The sequence below is a fragment of the Cyprinus carpio genome, chromosome B8, assembly GCF_018340385.1.
Source record: "Cyprinus carpio isolate SPL01 chromosome B8, ASM1834038v1, whole genome shotgun sequence".
Classification (NCBI taxonomy): domain Eukaryota; kingdom Metazoa; phylum Chordata; class Actinopteri; order Cypriniformes; family Cyprinidae; genus Cyprinus; species Cyprinus carpio.
The window spans coordinates 16,242,288-16,256,813 of NC_056604.1; the positions used below are offsets into that span (position 1 = coordinate 16,242,288).

The following is a 14,526-nucleotide window of genomic DNA, read 5'->3' on the forward strand; positions in this document are numbered from 1 at the left end:
GTATCTATATACATATAGAATGCTGCACAAATTTGTAATGGGAAACATGTAAACAATAATCCAACTCCATAGAGGATTCTAAGTGATCAAGGGCTTAGGACGTTCCAATTCAGCCCATTCCAAGGGTTCCACCAGAAGTGGGCACTTATGCAATGTAATCAATGGCGTACATCTGAGTAAACAAGACGGAGGGAAGTTAGCGAGTGAAGGTCATAAAAAAGTGAACTGGAACGCAGCCCCTTTTTACAAATTTTCCTGGGTATATACATGCATGTATGTACTGTATGTATAGGGAGCCTTTGTCAAAATACACTGATGATATTTACTTCACATGCTTTGGTTGGTGGATTACCTCGGAAAATAAATGCTCTACCTGTTCAAAGGAGTGTGAAGTGAGTTGATGGGAAGGACAGCCGTGAGATCCTCCTGTCCCAGGGTTCATGATGTCTTTACGGGCCAGTGAGATAGAACCTGTGCTCTGGTGCAGCACCTGTTTGTCTCCTTTCTGAAATCATCAACACACTACTGACTCTGACACCCACACACTCTAGAAAGCCCTATTAGCTTGTCTGGGGAGAAGAGCAAGAATGACATGAACAAAAAAAAGCAAAAATGCATCTGTGGTCACAAATAAGAGAAAATCATCTGGAAGAGCAAAAAGTCATTACCTTAAGTTTTTATTTCTTTATTGTATGTAAAATTTCCCACAAATGCAAGGCACTATGGAATGAATTGAGGTTGATTGGCTGTAATGTTGTGCCAAAGGAAGTTTTTAAAAAAATAAATTGCACCAATAGTTACTAGAAATCAGACTGAAAACAGGATGAAGGATCATAAGACTGGGGCTAGTTTTCACACTTTTTACTTAACATTTGGAAAGGAAGGAAAAAGTAAAACATATTAAAAGCATAGCCCACATACTGTATAGTTACAGAATTAAAGCCCTTGTGGCAAAAAAACCTAACCCTAACCCATAGTTCACTTGAAATGTTGTTACTGCAAAGTACATTTACATATACATGCAGTCATTTAGCAGACACTTTTATCCAAAGAGACTTACAAATAAGCACAATAGTAGCAATCAAACCAACAAAAGAGCAACATTATGTAAGTGCTATGACAAGAAATAAAAAAGTAGATTGAATAGAAAAAGTACAGAGTGCTAGTGTTAGAGGGTCATGTTTTTAAATAATGAACAAAAAACAAAGATAGAATAGAAATAGAATAGAGAATGCTAGAGTTATACGTTTTTTTTTAATTAAAATGTCAAATGCAAAAAATCATTCTAGAGCTTTTAAAAATATTTTGTTCTCAAACTAAATAAAATGATATTCAATAACAATTCATATTCATGTGAGTGTAATTACTGTCCTTTAAAAATCAAACTTAAAAAATAAAAACAAAATTATAGGCTATTTTATGGCAGACCACATCAATAAAAATCTTTACTAAAAAAAAAACAAACAAAAAAAAACCTCCCTGAGAACATTTATAAATGGTTTATATCCATTTGAGTTTTATCTATTTGATCATGTAAAGTCTTTATATGGTACAAGGACGGAGGGACATTTTCTGAAAAGAAAACAGTTCCCAATAATACCAGGAAGAAGAAAGATATAATGTGTATATACCCTGATCTTTGCATTTTCAGTTAGATTAGTTAGTTAGTCTGATTCCTTATACCAGTGTTAATAGTGAATCTCCACTTTCTGAGTCACTGAGTCCATGTGAAGGCTGCAGCGCTGTGTTCAGTGTTGAAACAATAGTTGTACTGCAAAACAAACAGAAAACAAAAAGAATGATGCCTTTGTCAATTCAACTGTAAACAATGGTGACAATGATAATGATTTTTTTTTTTGCCTTGCATTGCATTGTATTGTTACTCATTTTGTAGACTTAAAGCAGCATAAAAGTCAACACTGCATCATTTCATCCAAAAGCAATTGTTACACCTTAGACTTCTTCAAAGCCTTTTCATTTCTGTATTTGCCTAGTAAATGCTGCTGAATGGCGCCCCCTCTGTACATGTCCAGATACACAGCCACTAAATCATTAAGGTAAATTCAAACATATGAATGAACTGCTTTCCACAATACACAAAATCTCATGACTTATCACTTATTTAAGCTTACAACTTACCTAATAAAATGATAACATCTAGAGGCCCTGAAATTAGGTCTAAATACAGTGCAGGAAGTAGTCACTGATAAGTGTTAACATGAGACAAAACACAAACATAGACAAATCACAAAGAAGTATGCTGATTATGCACAGAGAGATCATATGATCACTCAGTTTACTGAATCACTGACCCCTGCTTCTATCTTCAGCTACATTCTGAATAAAACTAAATAATAATTATAGTGAAAAAATGTAATAAATAAATAAAAATGAATACTACTACTACTACTACTACTAATAATAATAATAATAATAATAATAGGAGAACTGGGAATTATATTCAATAAAAGTACATTACAAAACTGCATTTTCTCTTAAAATACATAAAAAAAAAATAAAGGGTTAATTGGATTTAATCTGTTTATATATATATATATATATATATATATATATATATATATATATATATAGATATATGATAAAAATAAAAGCACAAAAATCCTGCTTTTAACATATTGCTTTTAAGCTTTATAAAAAGCCCTTGTAAGATGTTATGCAGATTCACAGCACTAGGTGATGCTGGAGGATCACACAACAACCTTGTTCTTCCTTTCAGAAATCTCTCTCTTTCCTCCCTCCATCTACCTGCAGCAAAACTGCAAGTTCCACCAACATGTCACGTCACACACCGCTTAGTTATAATAAAAAGTCACACACAGCACCTGACTAAGTAATAAATAAACAAGTATGTGTGTGTGTGTGCGCACATGTATAAATGATGGATGGGAAGGAATGGGCTGTTATCACAGAGTGCATGTATCACTGCCTGCCATTTTTACACAGGCCCGTGACAGGACAGTGATATGCGGAACATGGGCGGCAGCCTCCGAGATGAGCAGATCTTCATTTCCTGTTCCTGCTCAGAGCAGGTGAAAATATGTGACATGTTGTCTTCATTAATTCCTCCTTCATTTGAATATCTTCCCGTCTGCTCTCTGGGTGTCCTCTCAGAGTCTCTTTCTCCCTCACATGACCAAATGTACAGTCACTCACACACACACACACACACACACACACACACACACACACACACACACACACACACACACACACACACACACACACACACACACACACACACACACACACACACACACACACACACACCCTTTAGAAATACATTATAGCATGTGATTGGTCTGGTTTAAAGTGTCACACTTTCATACATGCATGAAATCACACATTGTGCATATATATTTATATTATCATATTTTCTATCTAGGTAGCAGAAAAAAATGTATACACACACACACACACACACACACACACACGCACACATACAAATCATTAGCCTCCCTTCAATAACATTTTTTTCAGCTGTGCAAACTACATAAAGACGTCAGCTCAAATCACTAACTAATTAACACTTAAAAAGACACAAATTAGATATGCGTGGCTAAAAGCAATTATAATCTCTACGAGTTTTGCAAATCATTTGGGAAATGAAAAGAATGCGTAATTGCTGGAACCAGCATCTTCAACAAAAAAATGGCTCAAGTGATGCTTGTTAGAGAGCAGTCTTATCGACGAACCTGACTGTGATTACGGCGCTTTTCCGCAATTACATGTGCATATGTTTAATGTCACAAAATGCCTCTTTTTAATGAATGTGTTTTTAATAGAATTAGCAATCAGTCAATTACGATGTGCGTCAAGGCCCTGAGCAGAGAAGTTATCATCCAGAGACTAATGAAGGAATACGTGCCGATTTCTACTGGAAATATGTATTCAGCTCCCGGTCTGTAAATTCAACTGAATTATATTATACGCTCACTTAAAACTGTGACTTCAGTAACACTTTACATTATAGCATCCGTGTTATGCAATATTACATATTGATAAAATTGATTACTACGATAATAACGATTACAGTATGTGATTAAAAACAGCTCTACAAAATAATAACATTAACATAGATATATTATTTAGTGTAACACTAGGTAAGCACTGACACAGAAACTTTATTAAATAAAAAAAAATATATATATTTATACAACTATAAAATGTGCAACTGAATTTAAAAATACATGAACAAATTATTTAAAAAAAATTCTCTCTCTCTCTCTCTCTCTCTCTCTCTAAATAAGCACAACACATTATATTATACAATATATTATATTATATTATATTATATTATATTATATTATATAAACTGAATTTAAAAATACACGGACAAATAATTGGAACAATTTTCTCTCTATATACATAAACACACATTTTATATATAAAAAAATAAATTACTAATTAAATATTAGATATTAGACAATTAAAAATGATACACACACACACACATATATATAAATTTTTTATTTTATTTTTGAGTTTAATATATAAACTCAAAAATACATTTAAAAAGACAACAACAATAATAATAATAAATTTAACTTGTCCTTTAACTATTTTTTTTTTTATTTGTTCATGTCACAGGGTCATACACAAGCAATATATGACCAATAGTGACTGATTCAGAGCAAGAGTATCCCAGCTTGCATTTTTGACAGGGTGACAGGGAAACCACGTTCCAGGTCGAAGATGCGGCTGAAGAACAATAGCTGTGGATGCTCTCACACTGAGTCTAATTATCAGGGCAGCGCTCCGACTCCGTCGCCGTCAGCCCTCGCTTCTCCATTAATCTTGTGCTGTCGCCCACCTCACTAAACCCAGTGCTGTTACACTATCTCTGCTTTACTTCATCTGCGGAGCCTGCGTTAGGCTGTAATTAATGAATCCCCCTCCCCTCGTGCTAGGTCTGCTGCTTCTAATCACAGCCTGCTTCGAGGAGAGATGCGCCATGAAAAGTGTTGATGGGGAGGGGGGTCAATGTGATAGTAAATATGTATAACTAAACAAAGACGAACTGCCATCATAAAACAAAATCCTGTTGTTTTCTCATAATTTATTCCAGATATTCGATAATGACTTGTAATGAAATGAAAGCCATTATCAGTCTAGTGTGTCACCAAGTTCATTTTCTTTTGTTTTTAACAAAAAATTCTGGCCTCGCACTACTGCCTTTTTGCACAATATTTTTATTGCATTGCTGTTATTACTATTATTGTTAATATAACTAACAATTTGAACAATAATAATAAAACTTTTTGTTACTTCACTGCAGCTGCCTGCTCTCTCAACTTAATTATTGTGCCATTTTTGGAGTTTAGAAATATATCAAAAATTGTACATTTAAAAATATATACATAAATTATAGTAATAATAACAATAAAACATTTTTCACTTTATTGCAGCTGCCTGCTCTACCAACATCACAAACAACTTAAACCACATACAGAAGAGAAAATCAATATACTATATATATTATATATATATATCTTTAAATTTAAAATTAAATTTATGCATTTAGCAGACGCTTTTATCCAAAGCGACTTACATAAATTAAAATTAAATTTAAAATTAAATTTATGCATTTAGCAGACGCTTTTATCCAAAGCGACTTACAGTGCATTCAGGCTATCAATTTTTACCTATCATGTACATATAGAAAAGCCTTATAAGATAAATGTACACCAAAATATTTTTTTTAGAAGTTGCAAATAAAACAAAGTTTTACAAGAAAAAAAAAATTCTGTTTTTCATGTTACTTACCCTTTGTAACTGTTATTTTATAAATTGTGTGTGTAATTTCTACCAATTTTTGAGTGAAAAATCACAAAACAATACAAAGTAATGTATGAATATGTATGTTAACCTGATCACCTTAGTCTACCTGAGCATATTTGAACTTACTTCATCTTCAATCTCTTGTGGTGATTTGATGCTAATGTTCAAGAAATGGACTGGATCTATCTGGAAATAAAGAAAAAAAAAAATCATATGAAAAAAGAGGTAACAATATGGTGGTGACTATGGTTAAGTAAGCATCCTTAAGATCTTTAATCCTCTCTCTCGCTCTCATTCTCACTCCGACAATAAGAACAGAGCTCTTGTGACAGGGGCCAAATGGCCCTCCATGAGCCAGCTCTGCCTGGCTGCATGCATTCATCAGCTGCAGATCCATTACAGTAGTGCTGAAGGCTCGTGCAGCACGGACTCCACATCACAGCTCAACATCTGGGCGGGACGGGGGGTCTAGCAAAACTTCAAGTAGCAAGTAAAACTTGCATCAAGTAGCATAGTAACAGATCTATTTGAGCATCAGTGTCAGCGCGACACTGGCTCAACCAATGAGGAGGGACAATCAGTCTTTCCATCCAATGAAATTAACAATGAACTATGAACTAACAATGAAAAATACTAAATAAGCATTTACTGATATTGGTTTATGTTAATTTTTAGCCTTTACAAAATACATTATCAAAATGAAACATTTATCTATTAATAATATTTAACGGACCTGAGGTAACACAAACTATAATTAACTATAACTAAAGTTATTTTTTATATATTATATATTTTTTTATTATTAAATGTTAACAAATATTAATAAGCTCTTTAACAAAGGTATTGTTTATGTTAGCCAATGCATAATTTATGCAACGTTAACTAGTTAACTAATAGAACCTAAAGATAAAGGGTTAACTAGTTATTTAACAACAAAAACAACAACAACAACTATTATTATTATTATTATTATTATTATTTAAAGAAGCACTTACTTCATCTCTGGATGTGGAGGTAGATTTTTTGTAGATCATAAAGGGAATATCATCCATAGCTGGAAAGAGAAAAAAATATTGAAGTGAATATAGAAGTGATCATTACTGAAAGAACAAAACAAAAACAACAAAAACCTCAACAGGGTGATCAGAACATAAAGCCAGATCCTGAATGGGGTGTATTTAGAATATATATATAATATATATATAATATATCCTGATATATGGGGTGTATTATATATTTATATATATTATATATCATATATAATCACGATTATCACATAAAATAAAGTTTTGTTTATATATATCGTGGTATTTATATATGTATATATAAATACACATATGTATATATATAAGAATATATGTTTATATATAAAATATATATATAAAAAAAATACTATAAATCTAAATGTAATACATGTAAATATTTTTTAAATATAAAATTTATGTGTGTGTATAAATATTACATAATAAATATACCCTGTAACTACATAGATTATGTAAACAAAACTTTTATATTTTGGATGTGATTAATCGTGATATTCATTCGACAGCCCTAATATATATATATAATAAAAAAATACTTCCTAACTGCATGTTACATCAAAATGTTGATAAATGGACATGAAATATTTTAACTGATTTTTTTTTAATATATATATATATAAAAAAAGAGAAATCATAAGAGAGACGTGAAATGAGTACAGTGCAGGAAACTGACTGCCAGGAACATGGATCAAATACACAATCTTTACACAAGAATATTTGACAACTCCACTACTGACCAATCAGAGATCAGCATAATAAAATGCGATAAAAATAAATATTTAAATATTTCAAAAAACACCTTCAATATCGAGCACTGCTCTCTATGTTGTGAAAATGCATTTGACTTAATCTAATGGTCGAAATAGCAGAACACTGAAAGTTCCTGAATCCCCTCGGAAATTCGCTCAGACAAAGCGAGATGAAAGCCTTTTTTATCCTCCACTGTATTTGAGCCCCCCCGCACCCACTCTCCTCCCTCTTTCCCTGTTAATTACTCTTGATTATTCCTGATCCTGTCTTGTCAGAGAGACGTTCGACTCCAAAAACAAAGCCCCACTCGCACACGTCGAAAGAAAAAGGGGAAAGAGAGAGACAAAACATTCGCCGGATATCAATTTGCATGAAAATGAGCCAGAGTGTTCGGCTCTCTGAGTGAAAGCGAGAGCGAGAAAGAAAGAGAGAGGTGGATTGAAAGAGGACTTGCCAAGAGTGCGGTGGTATAATTAGCATTCTACCAAACAAACGAGCTTCAACAGAGCTATAATTAAGCAGGCCTGTAATTAAGTGTATGCCCTTTATCATAATGATCATGGTTAAAGCGCCTTTGATGGCTGCCAGTGGGTTATTAACGGCGTAACCCTGTGCCACAAGGCGCCCACGCAAGAATCAGGGTGTCACGACTGTCAGGCTAAAGAGCGCCCCTTTGTTTATCAAATACATTAGAGCCCAAATTAACACAGGGTGACACGAGCGCACAATAGCTCCCATTGACTGAACTGAAGAAAAATGTCCATCCCCCCAAAAAAAATCAGAAAGTGCCCAACTTTGTTCATGGAAAACATGTTGAGTATGGCATCTAACAGCAGCGCTATATATTAGCAACCGCGCATGGGATCTGCTGGAATGGAAACCGGAGGACCACTTCTCGTAAGTTACCTGGAGGTCTACGGTGTAACATTCGCAACTGAAGGCGGAAAGAATATCTTAAACTGTCATACGGTTTCATTACCTTGGCAAAAGCTGAATACTTCTTTGTCCTCAACCCTTCCACAGGGTGTCCAGTATACTTAATGAATATTTGAACATACAAGATGTCTTGGGGAAAAAGGTGAACATGTTATAAATGTTGACACTGTCACCCAATCGTGAGTTCAGCACATAAAGGGCTCCTCTTTTATAGAGGTTGGTACCGCATGATTCACATACTAAAGTATTTGAGTCAAGGATGTAATTAAATAATTAATTAAATGTAGTTATAAATAAAATAAGTTACAAAACAATAGGCATGTTTTTGATTTTGTAAAATTAAAGTCAAAATGTCAAGGTGATATACTTTTACAAAGACCTCATTTAAAAAATGAAATATGTGAGGGGGAATAGAAAAACAAGTAGTTTGGCATAATTTATATTAGAATAATAATAATAAAAAAGTATACTACTAAAAAAATCCCTAAAAAACAACGTCAAACAGGATCCAGATTATTTGATTATTAACTTTTGATTTATTTATTTTTGAGAATATATTTATGTTTGATTATCATTACCTTTTTATGACAAGGCAAGGTAATTGACATTTTCAACTTTTCTTGAAAATAATATATATATAAATACACATTACTTTAAAAGCAACATACAAAGAGTTTTTCAGGAACTGACAAGCATTTTAAACTTTTCTTTTTTAAAGATTTGTCGATTTTTTTTTTTTATAATCAAATTAGGCTAAAGTATTCCTTTGTACACCAAGCTGTATTAGAGCTGAACAAGTAACACAAAAATTAAATCTGTATGGGGGCTTTTTGAGAAGTTTTTTTTTTTTTTTTGTGACTGTGAAAGTTTTGTCGGTCTTTTGCCCATGTGATAACGTTTTGTAATTGTGAGTAAACCTGCTGTAATGCAAGACAAAATTCACACTTTGTCTGACAATAAAGTTATATTGTATATCGTATCTCACTTTATGTGGTACTTCAGAAAAAAACAAAAAACAAAACCTTGTATTAGTATGGTATCATACATGGTATCATACATTAATACTCATACTTTAATGCGGACTTATTCTACAAGCTCTAAAAAGAATGATATACAGTACAAGGCTAAACCATGTCACCGCATCCATTAACAATCTACTCAAACTGCTTCTTTGGGCTTCCCTATGAATATTTTTAACACCATTTTGGATACTACCTTTACGGCCATTAGACAGGCCTCAGGGAACATATCACTCGGCTCTAGAATGGACTATTGAACAACAAAGAGCTTCAAGAGGTCATTTCACCAGCAGGGCTCGGGTAATTGAAAAGAGGATGATAACGACTTGTTTCGGTCCATAAAAACAAGTGAATAAACATGTGCTAAAGCATCACTGAGCAACAGCATGAGGTAAGAGAGCAAGGCTGATGAATCGGCATGCGTCGATGGATGAAGGTAGGACTTGAAGGCCAGAGCGTTCTCTTTTATTGTTCAAGCATTGCCTTTTCAATCAGATTGAGCTTAGTATTCGCCTGCCATTCATACTGGGTGTTCCACACTAACACACACATACATGCACACACTTTTTGCACACACTCATGGCCTGATGGGAAGATTTGGGGGCAATTGTGAGAAGAGAAAAATAGATGTGAGTTTGGGGTCATGTTGGGGAGGAGTGTTGAGGTAATGTTTGTCCAGACTGCTGTTGCCTGGACTGAAGTCGTAAAGGTAAAGTATGGCGCCTGGCAGATTCAGCTCAAATAGGTTAGACCACAGGCAGCCTGATATATATACACTCCTCTGGAAGCACATAACTGAGATTATGGAAGCAGCTTAAAATGGTCTGTTGGTACAAATGCACCAAAATGCCAGTGTTTAGGAAATATACACCTATATAGTTAATGCAAATTGCTGGGTGAGATCACATTATGGAACACTGAGTTTTTGTGCTCTGAGCAGTTGTAAAGCATTTAAAACAGTGGTTGGTGCTTTAAGTGGTGGCCTGTGACCCAAACATGTTTTGCAGGTCACAGACAACAAGGAAAAAAACAATGCTAAATGCAAACAATAAAATGCAACCAATAATTATATAGAAACATGGGCTTAACATCTTATCAAATGGGAGAAGAAATGCTTCCCATTTTTTTTGTTGTTAGAGGAATAGTTCACTCAAATATAAAAAATTGCTGTTAAAGGGTTAGTTCACCCAAAAATGAAAATTAGGCCATAAATTACTCACCCTCAAGGCATATGACTTTCTTTTTTCAGACAGATCCAGTCTTAGTTATATTAAAAATCTGTCTTTGATCTTTCAAGCTGTTTCATGGCACTCAGCGGGTGTTGCAGTGCTTCAGTCCAAAAGAAGTGAAATAAAAAGCGCCCATCCATTAAAAAAAAGTGTCTCACACGGCTCCAGGGGGCCTCCTGTAGCAAAATCGATGCATTTTTGTAAGAAAAATAACCATATTTAAATATATAAATCACTTTAATCTAGTTTGCGCTCACTGTTTTACGCAGAAGCAGCTCCAGGAGGATGACGTATGAGGTCAGCGCTTAAAACATTAAAGATAATTTTTAGCTGAATCCATGGGCCTTGGTGGTTCATATGCAAGCCAACGTGTGCCATCACTTTAAGACGCTACGGATTACAAGTAATAATGTTTTAATTAAATAATATCCACTTTCTTTCACAGATAATTTTTTTTTTCACTTCATAAGACCTTCATAAGATATTGCCAGGAGTGGGGACAATTAATTATGTGTTTCCTGTATCTGCTTTTTTGACTCTGAAAGTGATGGCAACCATTGACTTATTAGTATATTATTAGTCACCAAGAACCATGGGTTAATAAGAAAAAAGGAAGGAAGCATTGTCTCATAAATGACAGACAATTCTGGTGGGGAAAGAGATAGGGCCATATTTTAATGATTTAATGCATGGTCTGAAGCGCACGGCGCAGGTGCACTCAGGGCGTGTCCGAATACACTTTTACTAGTTTAATGACAGGAAAACGGTCGGCGCACCCGGGCGCATGGTCTAAACCGGTTGTCCCTATTCTCTTAATGAGTAATGGGTGTTTTTTGGGCGTAACGTGCAATAAACCAATCAGACTCTAATCTCCCATTCCATTTAAGAGCCAGTTGCACTCGTGCCATGACGGATTTGCTATTTACACGGCGGAATTGGCAAGCGCAAAGACGGAATGTGTCTCAGATTTATATACATATAAATATACACAGTACACACACATATATTATGTAAACACATAATATATATTACTTTGGATGCAATTAATCACAATTAATCTCTCTCTCTCTCTCTCTCTCTCTCTATATTAGTTTTGTCAAAAGATTAATAGCGATTAATCGCATTTAAAATAAATGTTTTTTGTTTACATAATATATGTATGTGCATATTTATTATGTATATATAAATACAAACACATCCATGTATATATTTAAGAAAAATATGTTATGTTTATGTTCAAGTTTATATCTATCTATCTATCTATCTATCTATATATATATATATGATATATACATATATATATATATGAATATAAATATTTACATGTAAATACATGTAAATATTTTCAAAATATTTACTGTATGTGTGTGTATTTATGTATATATAATAAATATACACAGTACACATACATATATTATGCAAACAAAAACTTATATTTTGGATGCGATTAATCATTTGACAGCACTAATATATTAATGTAATCTAACCCATGACCTTGATTTGCCAGCTCCATTAACACAATGCTCTCTAAAAAGTTGAGCAACAGGATCTGACTGTGACCAAAACCCCTTGTAAGTACAAACGAGTTCATTGATCTTTACAGGGTTGATGGACACAGATTTGCAATTCAATGTTGCATGATATCTGTTTATTCAAAACAAATACTACAATAGGGATTTTCAGTCTGCCAATACTTGACATGCGGTTAGACCTGGTACACAGGCACTGTCATGACATTAATTGCTGATTAGAGTGTTGAGTTCAGCGCTGGGATCGGTTACAGTGAGTGAATGATGAGGGTATGCTGAAGTGAGTATGAGTGTGGCTATGAGGATCATTGCCTTATTAATAGCTGTGTCAGGTGTTGTGAAAAATTTCGGCATTGTCATCCCCACAGCCCCCGAGCCCTGACGGATGGCTGCTGCAGGCAGAGAAGACTTCCCTTACATGCTGCTATGAGCTCTAATCCTTCACACTTCCATTGTTGGATGCACTGTCACACAGGACATCCGCCAGCCATGCTCGCCACACCGGCACGCACACACATCAGATTTATATGTAGGCTAATCTTTAAAGACTGACAGATGGAGGATTCGGTCAGCCAGTGCCGCACAGTTCATGAAACAAAAAAATAATAATTTCTTCCCCAGAGGAAGAATAGGGGAAAAAATTGGTGAGAAAGAGAAATTCAGTGAATCTGAAATAATTCTTTAGGCTACACAGACTAAAACAGAGAGTTTGTAACAGTTTAAAGTAGCAAACAAGCTTGTATTTCATTTAATTTGTTCTTTGGATTTCTATATGACATAATATGGCAAAATATGAAGTTTGATGGGGAGAGGAAAAGACCCTAAAACTTACAATAACCCCCCCAAAATGCATAACTGTTTTCAAAATTAATAATAATAATAAATAAATATTTTTCTAGCACCAAAATAAACATATTAGAATGATTACTGAAGGATCATGTGTCACCAAAGAGTGGATAAGTCTGCTGAAAATTCAGCTTTACCACCAAAGAATTAATTACATTTTCAATTAAATTACAATTGAAAACAGTTATTTTAAAATGTAATAATATTTGTGTATTTTTATATAAATATTATACACTTAAAAATCCCTCAAATTTTGAAAGACAGCGAATACTTTAAATAAATAACAAAATATTAAAATTCCCAGTTAAGATATGCAGATAAAAATCAAATTAACACAATTTAAAAAATACAATTATTTTTTAATAAAATAAAAAATAGATACAAAGAAACAAACTAATAACTACATAAAATATGTAACAAATTAAGATAAAGATAAAATTATATTAAATTATAAAAAAAGGATAATACTTCTAAAATAATTGTAGATTATTTTTATAAAATGTGCAGTCTTAAAAATAGTATATATCAGAATATAAATCATTATATAAAATTATTACATAAATCACATAGCACATTCAAGAGAGACAACACACACACAAAAAAAAAAAAAACACACACACACACACACAAATCCTGGATGGGGAACTATGTATATGTTGAATTTGTTGTACAGGTTTTGGGTTTAAATGTCACATGCTAAACCCATCATTACACTACATTCTATATTATCCTACAGCCAGGCCATATAAGTAATTAATGCTCTTTCCATACAGCTATTCAGACCTTCCCTTACCCTTACCTTTTCACCCCTAACACACATTTAATCTCCTCACACCCACAGCTCACACTGACAACATCCCGCCAAACCACAGGAGAGCAACAGAGTCACTGCAGCGGCAGCAGCAGCAGCAGCAGCAGCAGGTCATGCATAAAGGACAATAGTGCAAGTGGATGTGAAGTCTAGAGAAGCTGATAGGAAGAGAGAGTTACCCAGTGGGTGTGAACTGCAGATTGGACTCACTGATACACAGGATAAGCAGAAGGATCGGTGGGTTGGATGGAACACTTTAACCCTAGGGAAATCCCAACAGCTCTCTCAGCACACAGACTGTCCTACAGAGACAAACCTTGCTTTTAAAGAAAAATTGTGCCCGCCGCCTGAAGACATCTTAGAGACATATTGTCGTTTATTTTGTCACCCGGGTTTGCCATCTGTGCCATTCCAATAGAGGCTGCTGCCTGGTGAAGCCAGAGCCTGTATGAGGAGGTCTGCCCGAGCCCCTCCAAAGCCCAGCCTGGTCATTAGTCAAATTGCCTAATGAGAGAGAATACAAATGGCCCCCTGCCCTGACAGGAGGAGTTTTGGAAGTGTCAG

General features: G+C 34.3%; 1 protein-coding gene across 2 annotated transcripts in view; it reads right to left on the bottom strand.

Annotated features, from left to right (window-relative positions):
• Positions 1–1,222: 1,222 nt before the first annotated feature.
• Positions 1,223–14,526, bottom strand: part of mvb12bb (multivesicular body subunit 12Bb) — a 45,984-nt gene continuing 32,680 nt past the window's right edge. The window contains exons 8-10 of one of the 2 annotated variants that reach the window (XM_042729974.1): positions 6,795–6,853; positions 5,926–5,985; positions 1,223–1,771 (exon numbers count right to left, since the gene is read on the bottom strand). In XM_042729974.1, coding sequence (XP_042585908.1) covers positions 1,715–1,771; positions 5,926–5,985; positions 6,795–6,853 — 176 coding nt within the window. In that variant the 3' untranslated portion in view covers positions 1,223–1,714. The remainder of the gene's footprint in view (positions 1,772–5,925; positions 5,986–6,794; positions 6,854–14,526) is intronic. The other variant, XM_042729973.1, reaches the window with a different exon arrangement.